Source organism: Danio rerio, chromosome 10 (assembly GCF_052040795.2).
Source record: "Danio rerio strain M-AB ecotype USA chromosome 10, GRCz13ab, whole genome shotgun sequence".
In the NCBI taxonomy this organism is placed as follows: Eukaryota; Metazoa; Chordata; class Actinopteri; order Cypriniformes; family Danionidae; genus Danio; species Danio rerio.
Window position 1 is genome coordinate 34,305,229 of NC_141030.1, and position 20,290 is coordinate 34,325,518.

Below are 20,290 nucleotides of genomic sequence, written 5' to 3' on the forward strand. Positions count from 1 at the left end.
TAATTTTCCTGATCTTTTTCTAATCTCCTTTGTATTTTTGTAAGTATTTACATAATGTATTAATGTTTTGTAATAACTTTAAAATAATTTTGTGAGGTTTATGAAAAAAAATAGGTTTTGCAATTTGTAGTTTTTTGTTCTGAACCCTTTATTCTTATCTGTTGTTTATTTCCTGCTCTTTCTCTCCTCTTTTTGTGAGGTTATTCCTTGGATAATGTTTAAATTTTTTTTTTAAATAATTGTTATTTGCAATAATAATAAAAAGTTGTGATAGTCAACATTTATTTATGTTTTATACTTTCTTTCTACTGATGATTACGATTTTTACGAAGCATTGTAAATATCTTTCTACCTTTCTTTCTACCTTTCATTTTTGATTTATTATGGTTTATATATTTGAATGTGAATAAACAGACATTTTATGATTTTATTTAAAAAATAAATACAAAATGAAAATTTAATGTGCAATTAATTATCTTAAAATGCAGAATAAAATAAAAAAAACACAGTGGTCAAAAGAATATTAAACCACACTCATGTATTTAAAGTTATACTCAGGGCTTAATTTATGAAGGAACAAGCCTGATTCGGAACCTCTGAAATCTGATCAGGCACCTCATTTTACTGATCCCCCTCCTCCTCCCCCGTCCGCTCTTCACTTTTACTTTCTTCCTTGACTCCTAACCCACTTAACTTTCGTCCTCGACACATAAAGACTAATTTTGGATATATTTAAAACACATTTAAAGGGGTGATAACATGTGCAATGGAATGGTAAAACATCCGAAGCATTGTAGTAATATGAGAATTATGATTGATTGTGTTTATTGTATTTTTACATGTTCATTTACATAATAAACAAAACATATTTCTTTTTTATACTGAATAAAATCATTGACTTTTAAAGACTTTTAAGACATTTAAAACCCATTTTTGTGTAAAAATGACAGTCTATAAACATTATACTTTTAGTTATTAAATTAAATCAATGTTATTATTAAATTAATTTATAATCATTTAATTAATATTTTTAATGAAATAAAATGATTATCACTACTGGTTGAAGAGGTCTGAATTACATATTCGTTGATATATTTGAGTCTTATATGTTATTAATATATATAATGAAATGCAAAATAAAACCTTAATCACAAGTAAACTTATCACTGTATACATGCCGTTTTTTCTTGATTTTATACAGTATTTAAGCCATTGCCCTATGATAGTCAGTAAGCATTACTCTAGTAGGTTTACATCAAGTTGACCGACTGAAGCTCTGTTTTTGTACTGTTTTTCAGATGCTCCCAGTGTTTCAGATGGCAGGGATGTTGGCGTGACTCTGGGTCAGAGAGGTGTCCTGCAGTGTGAGGCAGATGCTGTACCCGAGGCAGATTTTGAGTGGTACAGAGATGACAGAAGGTACTTCATCAGGTCCTTTTATAAGACTTGATGAAATTATAGACGCTTACAGTAACATGAATCTTAAAGGGATATTTCAAATAAAGTCAGGAATCTTAGTTCACTTAAAAATAGCAATCCTGTCTTCATTTACTTATACTTGTTTAAAATCTGATTGAGTTTCTTTCTTTTGTTGAGCACAATGAATATATATCGAAGAATGTTGAGAAAAAAACAACCTTTGACTTTCATATGATTATTTCTTCCTACTATGGATGTCAATGGCTGATTTTTTTCCCTTCAATCTTTATAATATCTTGTTTTGTGTTCAGAAGCAATTTGTGTAAGATTAGAACCTCTTGAGTATGAGTAAATGGTGAGGATATTTTCATTTTTTGGTGAACTTTTCCTTTAGAGTTTACTTAATTTCTAATGTACTGTGATTTCTCTTTCAGTCACAACAATTCAAGTTTGTGTATAGTAGCAGCAACAGTAGTTATTTGATCAAAATTGACAAAAAGACAGCCTCCCACTTGAGATTGGGATTATTATGGTTATGATGTGTTGTGTTCTGTTACTATTGAGAGTTTTAAGTCATGTAACCTGTGCGGAGTTTGGTGGGCAAAAAGATACAAATTGGCTTCGCCTTAATGGCAGCTAGCTACACTGGGATCTCCATAGAATTGCAGCATAATGCAGTATTGAATTATATATTTTTGTGTTATAAATATTTTAAATAATAATTAAATTAAACATTTCTATATTATCTGTTTCATGTGATGACTATTTGGATCACATATCAAAAGAACAAAAGAGAGATATAATCACAAACTGATAATTGTGGCCACTCACTCACACTCACAAGTCCCTTTCACACAGCGATACCGGTAAATATCTGGAATAACTTTACCGGATTTTATTTTTTATTTTTTAAATGCTGTTCACACGGGCAAGGATGTTCCGGAATTTTTCCAAAACTGCAGCTAAATGTTTACACATTTGACCACATTACAAATCCTGTGGAAACATAGGGAGAAACACTTTCGTATGTCAAGATGTACATAATAAGTGTTCTGGCTCTCACCGGCTGCTAGCACACAGACGCATCAAGCAACTAAAACAGAGCTTGAAGGTAAAGAAACAGCAGTTTATCACAAGCATTTTACACACTTGGCATTAAGAAGAAACATAGAAATGTAATCTGATTAACATCTAGCAGCTAAATGTTTCTTTAAAAGTATCCAAAGGCTTTTATTTTCATAAACTGCATGGATGTGAATGCATCTGAATATCCTGATTGGCTGGAGTAGACGTCTCACGTCAGCATGTTCTAAGCATGAACACGCTCAATTTTTCTTCTGCGTTCACACAGAGCAGCATTCCGCCAAATTACCAGTAATGTTACAACTGCTTTTACCGGAAACTGCCAGAACGAATTTACCAGTATTTTCAAAAAGGGCCTGTTCACACTTACAGACCTGTATTTTTCACAGGCCGGTAAGTTTCTGGAAGGGTCGATATGTGTGAAAAGGGCTACTGTCATTTAAAACTCTCATGTCCCTGTCAGAGCTCCAATTCAGCTATTTTACATCACTATTTTGGATATTTCTCAGCAATTTAGACATTAGTGACAATGTTATAGCTGTTAAGTATCTGCTTTTATATTAAGTTTGATTTTTTTTTATTGTTTTGTTTTATTATCTAGATTAATAATTGCTGGTAGGAAAAATCTATTTGTTATAAAGAGAAACTGTATCAAAACATAAAAACGCACTTATCAATGCTGTCAGTGCTGTTACCATTCAGGACAAATCCATAGATTTCTCCTTTTTGGCTGTTCTTTCTATGAAGGAATTCTGTTGAAGCACAGCCCAAGTATGTTGGTTAGTAACAGTATATCTTATGGCACTTAGATTATCTGTTATGTTGGTGGCTTAAAAAAAGAGGCCAGTCACTGGGGGGAGTTCCACTAATTTATTTATACTTTCACCTTTGCCAAGACCTCTTTTGGTTTTAACAAATGTATTCCTTCATGTTTTTTTTTTTACTTTTTAACAAAAACTTCTCCTTTCCCACGGCTGTTGCAATTTCTAGCCAAGATTGATTGATCATTAGGTTATCTCTATGATCACAGATCATAAAGATGTCTGTACAGTCGTACTTTTTCAGACAAAATGTCTTCAGACTGTTTCTCGAGTCTCAAAAAAAAAAAAAAAAAAACAGCGCACCACAGGCCAAAATCATGTCGCACACACCCAAAACGAACATCTGCAAACTCTGCGATGATGTCACATTCACGGTGCGCACTCAAGCGAACTAGCGGACGCATCGAGTATAAACCAGGCTTCAGTCATTCTTTAACAGAGTATATGCAGTCAAATCTCTGGCTTTTTGCTTCTTTTTGTACATATTGAAGGAGTTTAAATTGTTATGAAAATACTACAAATAAAAGGCATAATAACGATTATTCTGTCCCAACCAATTGTATTGTCCCAATAGCGTAAAAGCAGCCGAAAGCAGTTTCGGTAACTTTAGTGACTTCACTGGCAATTGTTCTTCTCAATATTGTATCTTTCTTTATTTGTAAAACTACAACAAAGAGGGGAAAAGTAAGTTCATGTTTACTTTATAAAGTTATAAATTTATAAAAAAATTATATTAAATGAGACCATTTGAATTGAATATTAGCCAAATAATCATATATGTTACACCACACGCTTAATGTGTAAGCCATGAAGAAGTGTTTGCACAACAAAATACAAGCAGTATAAATCTAATAAAAGTTAAATGACCCTTGAGTATTTACAGAAACAGAGATTTAGTAAAAAAAGATCACTTACGGACATATATTTTAATGATCAAAACAGCCACAGAATTAAAACGCATGTGTGTTACTCTCAACTGTACACTGAGAGAAAATGAAAGTAAAACTAATCTGAATGTAGTACTTTAAATGTCAACTAGTTGACAGGTCAAAACCACAAGTGACTACTCGCTACTGCACATCAATGATAGTGGTTCAAAAATATATGATTTAACAGGCCGAATCTTGTTATATTTTTGACGTCTGTTGCAGGCTGGAGGTAGGAGGAGGGCGGGCTGTAAATGGCCCACGGGCCAGCAGTTTGAGACCCCTGTCCTAATTAATAAGCTATCAAATTCAACATTGCACATTTTGATTTGGCATTAAATTGTCGATTGTGATATGTAGCTGATACATCTTATCACCCTTAGTATTTACACTAGATCTGTTGGAGATATAACATTAGCAGTGATACAGCAAGGTGTGTGTTGTAAATGTCAGACGAGATGTTCTGTCAAACGTTCAGTTTTCAGTAGCAAAATACTTGACTTTGGAGTGCCTTTGGTTGAAATGTGTCTCTCTCAAACTGTCTTTGATGTCAAGTGAAGTTCTCACAATGTTATATCATAATTAAACGTGCATGTGTGCGCTTCCCTCTGCCAGCAATTCAATCCTGCCGTTTTGCTGCTTTTAATGTATCCCGGCCCGCCGCAATCTGCGTCCGAAAACGTTGCTGCAGTCACAAATGTAACCTCTAGCTTCAAAGGAGGCTCTGATGTGGCGTAAACAAGGCTGGGTTGATTCAAGTCTCTCCATTTGCTGACTGTTTCGCAGGATCTTCAATGGCTTAGATGGCATTGAGATCGAGGCTGCCGGAGCACTTTCAAGGCTGACTTTCTTTAACGTGTCCGAGGCAGACTACGGAAATTACACCTGCGTCGCCATCAATAAACTCGGGAGCGCCAACACCAGCTTCGTGCTATACGGTATGTTTCAATTTGAAGTATGGTCGGAAGTTAACAGGGTCTTGAAGTAGAAATGCCACCAAAAGGGACAAAAATGCTGCACAAATCCAGCGACATCAAAACGACATAAAAAATGTTAAAAAGTGTATCGATTTGATGTCAAAACCTTGATGTCAATTTGACATCCACACATTGATATACTTTTGACTACCCAAATAATGACACAAAAGTATTATACATTAAAATGTTTAATTTCATATTAAACTTTTGATTTGCATGTAAACTACCATTGATGTCAAAATAACATTAATTTGACATCCAAAATTGACGTCAAAAATCAATTACACGACAGTCCTGTTATCATTTTTTGCTGTCAATGTTATATGTCAGTTTGATATCATTTTGAGATCTATTTGATGTTAATTCACAACTTAATTTACATTGTTTTAAATGTTTTTTGATGTGTTTTATAACATTGTTTTTACATCAAGGTGCCTGCTGAAAATTCTAGATTCTGAGCATTAAATGTATTGTAGTTGTGGTCAATAAATGTGCTGCATTATGTTTAGATATGTGCACATTGCATCAATTTTCTGCTAATTATTTAACTTTGTGTATTAAGCATTATAACCAACTTTTGTTGATGCATTGACCAATGAAATGACAGTTTTTTTTTTTTTTTGCCGTGTATACAACCATACCTCTATTATTATGTGTATATGCTGTTTGGTAGATTATTTACACAAGGCTATGCAAGTTTTTGTGTATGCCACCTTTGAAAGGCATTCAAGGATTTTTTTTTTTATATAACGTTTAATTAACTGACATAAAAAGACAATGATGCGATTCTAAAAACTCATGCCAATGAAAATTCTTTTAGTCTTTATTATTATTATTATTATTTAACCTTGATTTTGGGCCTCTTAAAGAAATAGTCTGCCCGAAATTGAAAATTCTGCCATCATTTATTTACCATACACTTATTCCAAGCTTGAGTTCATTTCTTATGAAATACAATTAGACAATAGAAAACATTTGTAAAAATGTTAGGAACCGGTAATCATCCATAATATTTTTTAATGACTACTGGTTTCCAATATTTTTCGAAATATCTTCTTTTGGGTTCACCAAAAAAAAAAAAAAAAAAATTTTATTGGTAAAACGTTTTTAGCTTTGCCTAATTGATTTAAGTATGATTTAAGGACTAGATATATTTACTTATTGTGATTTCTCCCATTGTTATTTCTCTGGAGTTCAATTCAAGGTGACAGATTTTAAAAAGTAATTCCTGACTCTAATTTGGAGCCTAATTAAGTCCTTAACTTAATTATTTATGTATTAATTTATTTATTGATCAGAATTAAACACTCATTAACTCTCTTTCCTTTGGGTTTTCTCTTCTTTATCAGGAGTCACCACAGCGGAATCAACCGCTCGACATTAAACATTTTGTTGATAACATTTGATGATGAAATCTTCTTTGAAGTTATTGGATAAATCTAACTGTTTGAAGTAAAAGACAAGAAAAATAAATAATATGACAAAAAGTCATAATGACAAATGTTTTTATGTTACTTTAACTTATTTAATAAATTAATCAGGTTTCAACAACACTGGCTACAATGTTTACATGGACATCAGTAATCAAATTATTTGCCTTAATCTGAATAAGACACTAATATGATTAAGGTGTTTACATGAGTTGATTTTTGAATATTTCTTTCATGATCCCTTTTACATGTTATAGCGCATAATACGATTAATGTCATTCCGTCACCACACTATCCACAGTGTTTCATTCTTAATTTGTTGACTTTAACTGCAATTTGGCACTTTCACTTTCCTTCAGGAACATTCTATGCATGCCCCGTAACAAACGAGATACTGGATGTGGATAAGAACTACTGGAAGTGTATTGTTTTAATGGAATTTCATATCATGCTGAATACGAGAAAAAAACTCCACATTTTGCGGTGTATGTGTCTGTGGTCCTTTACTGACTCGATTGGTGATGAGAATAGCAACAAACAGACATGTATGTATAGACTATCTTGTTGCACAACGCAACGAAAAGTCCTACAAGATGGTAATAGTTTGATTAAGGTGTTTATGTGTGTGTACTTCAGTAACGCCACAAAAAACGACATACTCCACATGTCTTAATTTGATTTATGTTTAGTTTAATTATGCCCTTAATCAGATTAAATTATCTAAAAAAAACACTGTTTACATGGTAGACTCTTAATTAAAGGATTGTTTTAATCATATTAAAATGGGATTATTGGTGTCCATGTAAACGAAATCAATGTTTTAGTTCTAAAAGGTAAAACTTAATATTTTTAGTCAGTTTGACTAATGTAAATTGAAATGACTAGAACATTTTATTTGATTCAACAAAGAAATGTAAGACTTTTCTTTACAGTGTAACTGCCTGTTCTACCAAATGTTTGACCGTGTTTTGAATTTTAAATAATGAATGTTAAATTCATTTAAAGAATGACAGTTTTAAATAATGATTTACAAACTCAGCATTGCTGGTTTACAAGACAATCAATCAATCATAATCCTGTTGCACTTCTACACTACACCTTTTTTTTATTTTTAAGAATGAAGCCAAAATCAAGAAAACATGTTGAATGAGAATCTGAAATATTTTATGGCATACTTCAAAACAGTTTAGTATTCACAAATGTTTATTTATATATATATATATATATATATATATATATATATATATATATATATATATATATATATATATATATATATATATATATATATATATATATATATATATATATATATATATATATATTATAGTATATTAATTCTGGTACTTTTACTATAAACTGACATATCAAACATTTGGTAGATGCTGATATTTTAAAAATTATGGGATGTGTTGAAAAAATTAATTGAGTGTGTTAACTAGCAACATAAGGAGTTAAGAAATGCAATCGATTTTTTTTTCTTGGTGGGGCAGTTAAAAGAGTTAACTGTAAGCATTGCTTATATGGTGGCGAATGAAAAAATTGCCCCTAAATTCAGTCCTTTTATGCCAAAATTTCTTATCCTGAGCCTTTTCACATTTACTAGAAATGGTTGTTTGGAACTATTGGAATTGTTTTTGATTCATTATTTGCATTAACTTTTCTTCACCAGAGCTGATAACTGTTGCTGTAAACACTTTGGATTTCAAATTGATATAGTTTTCAGTCTGGTGCAACTATTAATCTTTGAGATTTCCATCTCAGGATTCTCCTTCATGATTTTTTTGTGTTTGTTTTTGTCAATGTAGAAATAATTGAGCCCACTAGTTCAACACTATTGCAAGGTTAGTAGTGTGCATGAAATATCTGGCATGCTGCTCATTTCATAATCTCATAAAACATGTCCCAACGCGTTTAACACACAAACATCCTGATTTTCACATCAACCGCAACATGACGAGGCCAAGCCGTCCAGTTTATCGGGACAAAATTCCCTAAATTGAACAGGGGGTAACATAATTGTTGCGCCTCGTCTGACAGAACATGATTGTCAGATAGTAAATTGGCCACTAGCTATTCTATTAAGAAAGTTATTAGCTTAAAATCCCATTTTGTAACGTCAATAATATATTCAGCAGATTGAGTGACGTTCTCAATTGGTGCGTGGGTCACTGACGTGCCTCATTCTGCCTTCAGTCACTGTGGCTTGATGAATGGCTCTGTTTTCTGGAGCCCTAAACAGTCTTTCTCTTTCTCCTTTGCCCCTCGTTTTCCTCTCTAACCATCCTCCACCATGGCATGGCTTCATTATGTCAATTCATGCTGTTCATCTGCTGTTTGTAAGTACACGTTTGAGTCATATGAGGTCTTTTGATGTTTGTAGAATCGTAAAAGTGCTTCGTTGTTGCTCAGCTGATGAGAAATGTACTTGAAGGAAAATTGTCATCATTTGCTTGCACTCTTCATACTTCTGGGGGAAAGGGAAGGATTTTAAATACTGTTCTTCAGTCTGTGCAATTACAGTGAACGGGGACTAGAGCTTTCAGACTTCAAAAAGGATGCGCGGCGCATGTGACTTAATGACTAATAACTTCCAAGTTTTTACACTGTTATTTATTTAGTGTTGTAGCTTTTCATTTATGATTTAGAGTGGTCTTTTTTTAAGATGGATAATGACACAAATGTGAATGCTTCTGAATTTATTTGTGTGTGCAAAAAAGTAGCATTTTTAAAACTATAATTATGAGTATTAAGTCCCGCTCTCTATGTAAATAAGCCAAATAGTTTTTTTTTGTTTTTGTTTTGTTTAGTTTTTTTACAATTATCCAGTTGTAGTGGCTCATTTGGGGTATTCTCAGTTCAGATGCTTTCACAGTTATCTATTGTATAGTTGCACATTTGATTTATTTTCAGTATAGTCATCTGTTTATTTATGATTTAGATCTGTCTTTTTTAACAATACATTATTAAGCAAATATACACAACTCTGAATAAATGCATGTGCACAAAATATGAATTTTCTAACTATTATTGGGACTATTAAGCTCCAATTTCTATGAGAGAGTCAATTACTACAATATGCTAAATGATATTCGAGTGTAACATATTCTTGTAGCACAGTTCATGTAAGGTTTTGGAGCAGACTTTTTAAATATGCCATTTAAAATGCCCAATTTGACTAGATAAGGTAATTAATGAGCAAATAATAAGATAATACATGTACATAATAAGGTCACTTATAAGTACATAATAAGTATTGTAAAGCTGGTCATGTGTTAAGTAAATATAAACATGTAATCTGATTTGTTACTGTCTCATTTGTTATTTGAATATATGCTCTCGTTTTTTAATAACTATGATAATAAATCAACAGTAAATACAATTAAATGTTATTTTATGTAATAATTTGAGTAAAGTATTGGCAATTGAGTGCCTTCTGAACATTTAAAAATATAATGCAGGAGTTACACAGACTTCTTTATTGTACTTTTCAATCCTTTTTGAAACCTGAAGATTTGCCTTTTTTGGTTCACTATCATCCAAATTTTAGGTGGAATTTACGCTAGTGCATTTTCATTAAAAACAAATAGGTTTTGTTAAGGCTACCTATGTAGTGTCCACACTACTACAGCATTTTCAACCTGTCAAAATAAAGTGTTTGAAAATGCTTAAGACCCCATTTTAATATGATGATAATATGTGCATGCCAAATGACCATGAATAGTCTTTCTTTTCTTTCTTTTTTTTTTTTCTGTATTACATTAAAAAACACTACCAGTGGGCAGCAAGTATGGATGCCAACATATTATGTGCATGCCCAGTGTGGACAAGAACAATTTTTAAACAGCGTTAAAATGCCAGTACGACCAAAGAAAGTTTTCATTCTAAAATGCCATTTTTAAGGGAAAATGCACTAATATAAATGCTAAACAAATCACCCACTTACATGTTTGATCCAGTATTTCACTGTTAATCTCTATCTTTTAATAAATATACAGTTAATATTGGTCCATTTTGAAGAAAGAACAGAAACAGTTTGGATTGACTTGGCGAGTAAATGATGACAGAATGCTTGTTGTTAGATGAGCTTTTCCTTTAAATGTACATTTGCCCCTTACAAAAGAGTGCCGTGGTCTTACCTGTAAACAGTACTGGTTTATGGTACATAAATCTTACAATGTCAAGGTAAATGCAATATATCATGGTACTGTAACAGTAGGAAAGACCAGGTATGTTTAAAATCACTTTCTTACATTTTATTTACAGACTTTTTACTAAAACTCATCCATCCTGTGGTAAAAAAGTATAAACATGTCAGTAGCTTTATGATAAAGTATTATTATGATTATATTTATTTATTTTAAATTATTCACATATTAAACATTATATAAGAATCATATTTGTGATATTTAAATGTATTTATAAAAATAGTACATTTTATAATGAAATTATAATTAAGTTATTTTAATATTTTTATAAATAATATGTATAAGAAAGTATATAAAATATTGTAATTAATTCAACATAATATAACAAATTAAATGCAAATAGATGAACATACGCAAATTCTATTAATATTTGTTTAATCGCTTTAAAAATTAACATATTCAAATTTTATTAATATTGTTTTAATCTATTTAAAAATGAACATACACAAATTATTTTAATAACTATGATAATAAATCAAGAGTAAATAGAAGTAAATGTTATTTTATGTAATAATTTGAGTAAAGTATTGGCAATTGAGTGCCTTCTGAACATTTAAAAATATAATGCAGGAGTTAAACAGACTTCTTTATTGTACTTTTCAATCCTTTTTGAAACCTGAAGGCTTGCCTTTTTTGTTCACTATCATCCAAATTTTAGATGGAATTCACACTAGTGCATTTTCATTAAAAACAAATTATTCACATATTAAACATTATATAAGAATCATATTTGTGATATTTAAATGTATTTATAAAAATAGTACATTTTAGAATGAAATTATAATTAAGTTATTTTAATATTTTTATAAATAATATGTATAAGAAAGTATATAAAATATTGTAATTAATTCAACATAATATAACAAATTAAATGCAAATAGATGAACATACGCAAATTCTATTAATATTTGTTTAATCGCTTTAAAAATTAACATATTCAAATTTTATTAATATTGTTTTAATCTATTTAAAAATGAGCATACAAAAATTCTATTAATGTTTGTTTAATTTATTTAAAACTTATTATTAAAACTCATTTAAAAATATGTATTAAAATTAATTAATATTTTGTACAACTAAAAAAAAAAAAAAAACGATATGTGTTAATAACTGTAAATATAAATCACACAAAATATGTAAATATATTTAGGGTTAAATAAAGTTCTATAATAATAAATATATCCAATATCTTGTTGGCTTGAATATATGTTAGTATCCTTTAAAAAGGAAGACGTCATGCTAAGATTGCAGTTGTGATTAACCAGTAAATCTTAAAAAAGCATCAAACCTTATTTTCTTAATAATTAAAATACAATAATGGTTAGCTATGTTCAGTATGTTTTTGGCAAAGGTCTAAGTTTGACATACATTATTTGAAACAATTTGAGTAAACACAGAATAACTGCTAATTCAAAAACAAAATTCAGCCCCAGTTTTTCAGAAATACTTAAATGAGGTCACATGCGGAAGAGCAACATAGTCGATGAAGAGCAACTTTCTCAATCTGTAACTTGAAATAAAGTAGATATTTATTTAAGCGGTAAGATATGCAGACTGGATAAATATGACTTACATGTTTGTAAATAAGACATTTGGGGTGTTCTTATATTCTCTGGTCTTTCCTACTTGTTTTTTGTAAGGGTTTTCTCATGTGTTGTTGATGCTTGCACTGATTTGTCCTTGTATTGTCCTTTAGTCTTTCTTCTCTGCCAAGAATAGAAATCTTGTCCTGGCCAACTTTTCTCCACTGTCTGGCCTAAAAAACCGTGGGATTGGTAACGGTTTTCTCTCCGGAGAGCCATTAATTGCATTGAATTTGATTGTGAGAAGCTCACATTAGTATAATTACACTTGTGCAGGATTGACTCAGAATAATTGCTAAGGCGTCCCTAAAGAAAGCCTGCAGAACTCCCCAAATCCTGGAGAAATGACTCTGAAAGACAGAGGTTTCATAGACACAGATGATAATAGCAGCACACAACACTGAATACTGCTGCTCTGTTTAATGGAGATTGTTCACAGCAAACGGGAGACAGATATAAAAGAAAACTGACACAATAAAATCAAACTTATTTTCACTGTTTGTCTAACATTCTACAAGTAAAACTCTACAAAATAACACTTTAAACCTTAACTTCACCCTAAATAAACCAACCAATAAATAAGTCATTTAACTTGGTAACACTTTACAATAAGGTTCCATTAGTTAATGATAGTTAATAGCTTTACTAAGATGAACAATTATTTATAACAGTATTTCAGGGTTTCTGCTGGCTTTTAAAAAGTCTTACATTTCAAAAACAAAATGTAAGACCCTAAAGTCTTAAATTCAGTCATATATTTTGTTGTAGGTCTTAAATCATGCTCAAAATTGATTAGCTCCGTTTACCAAATATGGTTTAACCATCGTCTTTAATAAAACATTCATTCAGTTATTTATGCATTTGTAGTAGGGGTGATTGAAATTTTCTGTTCAATTTCGATTATCGAATCAAAAAATAGAATCGTCGATGCTGCCACGCCCCCATGTCACGTCAGCTTGTCTTGCCAAGCGGGAAAAAACAGGCTTGTTGAAGTGCTTGTTGAACTGCAGGTACAGGAGACTCGTCGACAGAGCTTAAATCCTCTCCTCTTTCAATGAAGTCGCCGGTGTGTAAGCATTTTGGATTTCCAGTGAGTTATGTTGACAACGTTCGTGTTGTCGACAAAAAAAACACAGTTTTGCAAGCTCTGCTATGTACATATTACTTACAGTTCGTCCGATAGACAACACCGGCATCGCGATCCTCCACCCGCCGCCGTTGCAAATCCGCTCGCGAAAAGTACACACTCAGGCCCTGTTTACACTGTCTTTGTTTTTAAATGGCATTTTAGAATGACAACGATTTGACATCCACAGTGGCGTGTAGCATTAATGAGGAGCCCTCCTTCCTCACTACCTCTGACACACACACACACACACACACACACACAGACATAGACGCACACACACAGCCATGGGCTCGAGACAGCGGGTTCAGGCAGTCAGAGAATCAGTAGACTGCTTCAATCTTTCACTCACTTGTACTTAGTCATTTTAGCGCACACCTCAGATACTGTTGGCTGGTTCCTGTTGGTTGTGCGTCTTTTTTACCGACGCCATTATTACGACACAGATCACTGCCTATTCACGAGTCCCGCAGAAAAAGTGATTGACAGGTGGTAATTATGTGTGTTTCTTGCCTTTATTCATTTACTGTATGATTTGTTTATGGGTAAAACAAAGACCACGCAGGTCAGGTAGTTTAAACGGTAGGCTACAAATAATTAATTGGTCATTAATGAATTAATTATTCATAATCGAAAATCGAATCGAATCGTGCCTTTAGAATCGAAAATGTAATCGAATCGAGGATTTGGAAGATCGTGACACCCTTAATTTGTAGCCATCTGGTGAGGACACTGACAGACGCTTGTGCATACATTCAGTTTATTATAGTTTTAAAACTTGTCAACTTAATTTTTAATAAAAAAGTTATATTGAAAAACACATGAATATTGTGATAAATGCTGCACAATTCCTTTATGTTTTCCCATCACAAATCTATTAAGTTAACTTAATAGACCTTGATTTGTTTTAATTAAAGTGGATTGAACATAAAACAATTAAGTTGTTCTCAAAGAAAACTCAATAATTGTGTTGATTCAACTCATTTTAAATAAGCAGTTTGATCAAGCAGAAAAAAAGTACATTTACACTGTAAAACATGCGAGGTTATACACAATTTAATTAATGTTGTCTTAACACAAAACTAATAAGTTAACAAATGTAAGTGGATTGAACATAAAACAAGTTGTCCCAAACAAATCACAATAATTGTGTTGTTTTCACTCATTTTAAATAAACAAGCAGCAAAAAATGTTGAATGTATTTAAAATATGTAAAAAAAATATATATTTTTTTTTTTTTACTGGGGCAAGAAAAAAATCTTTACCACTGACCCAACTGGGTCATTAGAAAAAAATAAATCCTTAGTGCCATGTCTGAAAAGTCACTCATAAGAGCCTTAAAAATATTGTAAATTAGACTTTGAAACCCTGGTATTTATTCATCTTGGTTAACAGAAATAAAGCTGGTGTATTGACAAACACAACTAATTATCTATTAATCTAATTGTTTTAATTCATTAGTAAATGCCGATGATGCATTGTGTACAAATGTTGTTCATAATTAGTTATTTTTAGTAAATACTGCACATTGATATCATTAACTAATGGAACTAATAAAAATGGATTTTAAAGCTTGAGCTATAACTTAATCATTTTACACACCTGAAGGCGCTATACAAATACCTGTGTCTAAAATGACCTAACAATTGAACAGACATATATTTATATTTATTCAGCATACAAAATTATATTTCTTAAATAATAATAATAATTAATTAATAAATAAATAAATAAATAAATAAATAAATAAATAAATAAATAAATAAATAAATAAATGAATGAATAAATAAATAACCTTGATCCCATATAACTGCACAACTTAAACAAATAAAATAGAATTTTACTGTACATATATTTTTAAATGATTATACATTGATTAGAATGGTGTACTGTGCTGTACATTTTTCAGTTCAAAACAGACCTGACTGTGTTATGGTGGTTAATAAAGATAACCAATGTACTACACAACTAATACTTTAACAGTATTAAGAACAGAGATTAGGGGATGAAGATTTAATGCATAAAATACAAATTTAAATTTACACAAAACATAAATGAAATTGCACATTGCATGGTTTAAAACTAAAAAAAAACCTGCATTGTTTGTATGTTTTGCTTCCACGGAAATGTTTCACAACTTTTTAGATACTTTGTGTATATATTGCTAAAAATAAATAAATAAATAAATAAATAAATTGAACACTTAAACAACACAATGTAACTCCTAGTGTCTCCTGTATTATTTTGACCAGGTATACTTATATTCCCAAAATAATCTAATAGATTTGTCTATTATTATCAACGGCAGTAATGTGCACTGTAGTGATCTGTGTGAATTGTAGCATGTTCTGTCTGTGTATTAAGTGTTGTGTTGTTATAATCTCTCTTTTAGTGGAAACATCACCTTCAGTTTTAGAAATGACTTCATCTGATTTAGAGCAAACACCCCTTCAAAATGATTTGTGGGAAGGTTTGTGATATGCAAGCTACTAAAATACAGTACTAATCACCATAGACTTAACCAAACAACAGGAGTTGCTGTACTAACATAGATTTTAACACAACTTACTCAACTAGAAACTAGCAGTTTAGTGCCGTAAATCTATAGAAACACATAAGGGCTGATGCCATCTAAAAGACAATGTATTCAAAACTTTCATACGATTGAATAGCTTTCAGTGTCAGAAATATCTGTATATGATTGTTTTATATTAAAATACAATAATTAATAATACTGTAAATACATGAACATCTATCAAATATATATATATATATATATATATATATATATATATATATATATATATATATATATATATATATATATATATATATATATATATATTAATTATTGTCATAGTAGTAATATTTATTTTTATGTTTAAAGTTTTCATTATTTAAAATTTTCTTTCCTGTTTCCTGCATTATTAAAATAAAACATTATGATTATATATATATATATATATATATATATATATATATATATATATATATATATATATATATATATATATATATATATATATATATATATATATAGTTTTAGTCCCACTCAATCAACTAACAATTTATTAGTATTAAGAACATAAAAAGGGAATGAAATTATAATAATTACAGTTGAAGTAAAATTCAAATATTCAAATATTTCCCAAGTGATTTTTTTAACAGATTTTTCAGATTATTTCCAATTATATATTTCTTCTGGCAAAAGGTTTATTTAATTTAGTTAGGCTAAATTAATAATATGATGATTTTAGATGGAAAAACCTTCTGCCATTTGAAATGTTCTGCTAAAATGAGCATTTTTCTCAGTCTCCTATGTTTATATGCAATTATTTGACTTTAATGGACATGAAAATAACCTATTCATCACCATAACAGTGAAATATCTGAAATTACACAAGGAAAAAACAAACAAATGCTCATTTTAGAAGATTTCTGATGGCATTTAGAGGCTTTTGCATCTGAACTCTTCATATATCATAATTATAATAATAGTAATATGGATGGTGCGTTGGTTGTATGGATGGTGCGTTAGTGGCGAGACCATGCGATGTACCATGTCTGTTGGTCGGTGGGTGAAATGCAGCTATTTGTTAGTCCATCAAGTTGTCATCCACCCCTTGTCATAAACCCATTATATACACTGTCATCAAAATAAATTAGTAAAAAAAAATTTTTTATTATCTATTCATTCATTTTCTTTTCGGCTTAATTAATCTGGGGTTGCCACAGTGGAATGAACCACAAACTATTCCAGCATATGTTTCATGCAGTGGATGCTCTTCCAGTTGCAACCCATTACTGGGAAACATCCATACACACTCATTCACACACATACACTAAAGACAATTTAGTTTATTCACCTATAGCGCATGTCTTTGGACTGTGTTGAAAACTGGAGCACCCGGAGAAAACCCATGGGTAGAACATGCAAACTCCACACAGAAATGCCAACTGACCCAGCCAGGGCTCAAACCAGCGAACTTCTTACTGTGAGGCAACAGTGCTAACCTCTGAGCCACCGTGTTGCCTAAATTAAGAATTAATAAATATTTTTTTCAGCTTAGTCCCTTTATTAATTTGAGGTCGCCCCAGCAGAATAAACAGCCAACTTACCCAGCATATGTTTTACGCAGCGGATGCCCTTCCAGCTGCAACCCATCACTGGGAAACACGCATACACACTCATTCCCACATACACTGCGGACAATTTCAGCTTGCCCAATTCACCTATACCACATGTCTTTGGACTTGAGGGGGAAACCGGAACACCCGGAGAAAACCCACTCAAACATGGGGATAACATGCCAACTGACGCAGCCGAGGCTCAAACCGGCGACCTTCTTGCTATGAGGCGATTGTGCTATACACTGCACTGTCATCACCTAAATTAGTTATTAAAAAAATATGTTTATAAATCTAAGGTTTAGCAATGTATTGAAAACAAAACTCTGTCAAACAACACTTGGAAAATATATTTTAAAAAAATCTTTATCTGTATAGTATTTCTAAATAAATAATAATCTGTTAAAAAAAAAAAGAATAAAAATAAAATAAACTTACAATGAGAGAGTAAGATCAAAATCAGCCGTCCAGACGTGTAGTTGAAACAGACAGCCAGAAGAATGAAACGTAGACCTTTTCCTGACACGCTTTATCTTTTAACTGCTTCAGGACCCGGAGCAGTTCAGGACGGCAACAGCGGCACGTCGACGGTTTTCAACCCCTTCTGTCTACTCATCGCAATCCTACAACTCCTGCTCAAGTTTTGATGCCGAAGAGCTTTCAGTGAATACAAAAAAAAGAGTTTGTGTGGCATCATGTTCATCCTGGAGTCACGAATCGTGCATGGGTTACCAAAAATGTGCAAAACAAAACGTGCATCAGGAAACCCGAGCACTTCCTTTTAATAATCATGCATTTCTTTGGTTTATAATAGAGTTTAATAATGTAACATTGCTAATGATCACTGTTTTTGCCCCACCGAATGCAGTTTTGTAAGAAAAACGACAAGAGGCATGTCTAATTTTAAAATACGTAATTTATTTTTAAACGTTTATTAATTTAACTCTGTAACCCAATATATGAGTTCATATAGAGTGCAGTATTTATGAGGGAATCATTATTTCAAATCAAAGGCATGTAGTAAGGAGGGGTGTATGTGTGTGTGAGTTTATTTTTTTATTTTTTGGATTGTTTCTGCATATTTTTATGTATCATAATTATTCAACAAATCAAAATAAGCAGCAAAAAATATACAAATGTTTTAGCTATGTAATATTCATGTTTTAAATACTCATTCATTCTATTTTAACACATACATATCAATTTGGTGCATATCTGTACAGTGTATTTTATTTTTTATTATATTTTGATGATAGGAATGGCACAGTTGGACTATGCAGAAGCTCACACAAACAAATTACTAAATAAAATTTGGGAGTCATTTCTTAACAGTTTATTCATTAATGTAGAGTTAATGAATCTGATATAAGAGTCCAAAGAGCAATCTGCTAATACCTGATGATTTTTTTTTTTTTCGCCATTGGAATGATTTTCTGGGTTTTTATTTTATTTTAGTCTTTATTATTTTAATTTAATTTAGTTTTATTTTATTTTATCATATTTTAAAAATATTTCTTATTTTTATTTTATTTAGTTTTATTTAATTTAATAAGATTTTTTATTTTGTTTAGTTTTATTTAATTTAATTTAATTTTGATATTTATTATTTTTATTTTTTTATTTAGTTTTATTTAATTTAATTTATATTTTTATTTTATTTAGTTTTACTTTTATTTTATTTTTTTCTGTTTATTATTTAGTTTTATTTAATTTAATTTTTTAAATTTTAGTGTTATCAAAACCAATCTGGGCACTTAAATGTATTTAATTTGAACCCTTCTTACCCTCATTTCTGCTAACATCTCTGTATGTAAATGCGTACATATAACCTGTACAAAGGGAAAATATGCACACTCATTTTAATTAAAAGTGTGAACCTGTTTAATAGGATTTAAATTTTTTTTTTTTTTTTATTAAACCCCCCCTTTATCAGTGTAATTTATTTTTGGGAGGGTTTCACGCTAGGTATCAGCTCATTTTAGTTGCTCATTGTGAAATCTGATGTCTAAATATTGTGCTTTGGGAAAACGCTGCTTGATTTTACTCATTATCTTACAGTATCATGAGCAGATGTCCCGTTATCATCAGTATTCTGTTGGAGAAAAAAAAAGAAAGATGTTTGATTTATAGTATTTTAACACTTACCTCAGTATTAAGGTGTTGGTTGACTGAAAATCCACAATAAGATTTGTTTTGTTGCAGTGTTTGATATGATATGTACACCAAGTTTATTTTCTCCAATTTGAAGGAATAGTTCAGCCGAAGATGAAAAGTGCCATCAATTATTACCTCTCATCCCAATACAATCAAATACCAAAACAAACGCCACATAAAACTAAAATTAACCAATTAGAAGTAGGGGTTTGTTCACACTTAGAGGGTAGGATTTTGCTCTGTAAGCACAGTTCATTTCACGATCTAGATATTGTCGCAACACAAAAGTTGGATCTTTACTCCTTACTTAGAAAAGTGATAATATTACGTTACCCCCAAAACTGTTGACTACTGTATACAAGAGACATGTATTCTATCTGTTTGTTAAGTCCTGATGTATGAATACTGTTTCTGGGTCCAAGCCGCTACTCATTT

At 31.0% G+C, this 20,290-nt stretch overlaps 1 protein-coding gene across 20 annotated transcripts in view; it reads left to right on the forward strand.

Moving 5' to 3' along the window:
- The window catches only part of ntm (neurotrimin), a 628,604-nt gene extending 609,514 nt beyond the window's left edge, over positions 1 to 19,090 (forward strand). For 4 of the 20 annotated variants that reach the window (XM_087269720.1, XM_087269719.1, XM_087269729.1 and 1 more), the window contains 4 exons: positions 1,299 to 1,419; positions 5,036 to 5,187; positions 8,465 to 8,500; positions 18,251 to 19,030. In XM_087269720.1, coding sequence (XP_087125846.1) covers positions 1,299 to 1,419; positions 5,036 to 5,187; positions 8,465 to 8,500; positions 18,251 to 18,348 — 407 coding nt within the window. In that variant the 3' untranslated portion in view covers positions 18,349 to 19,030. 20 annotated transcript variants of the gene reach the window in all.
- The last annotated feature ends 1,200 nt before the right edge of the window (positions 19,091 to 20,290 follow it).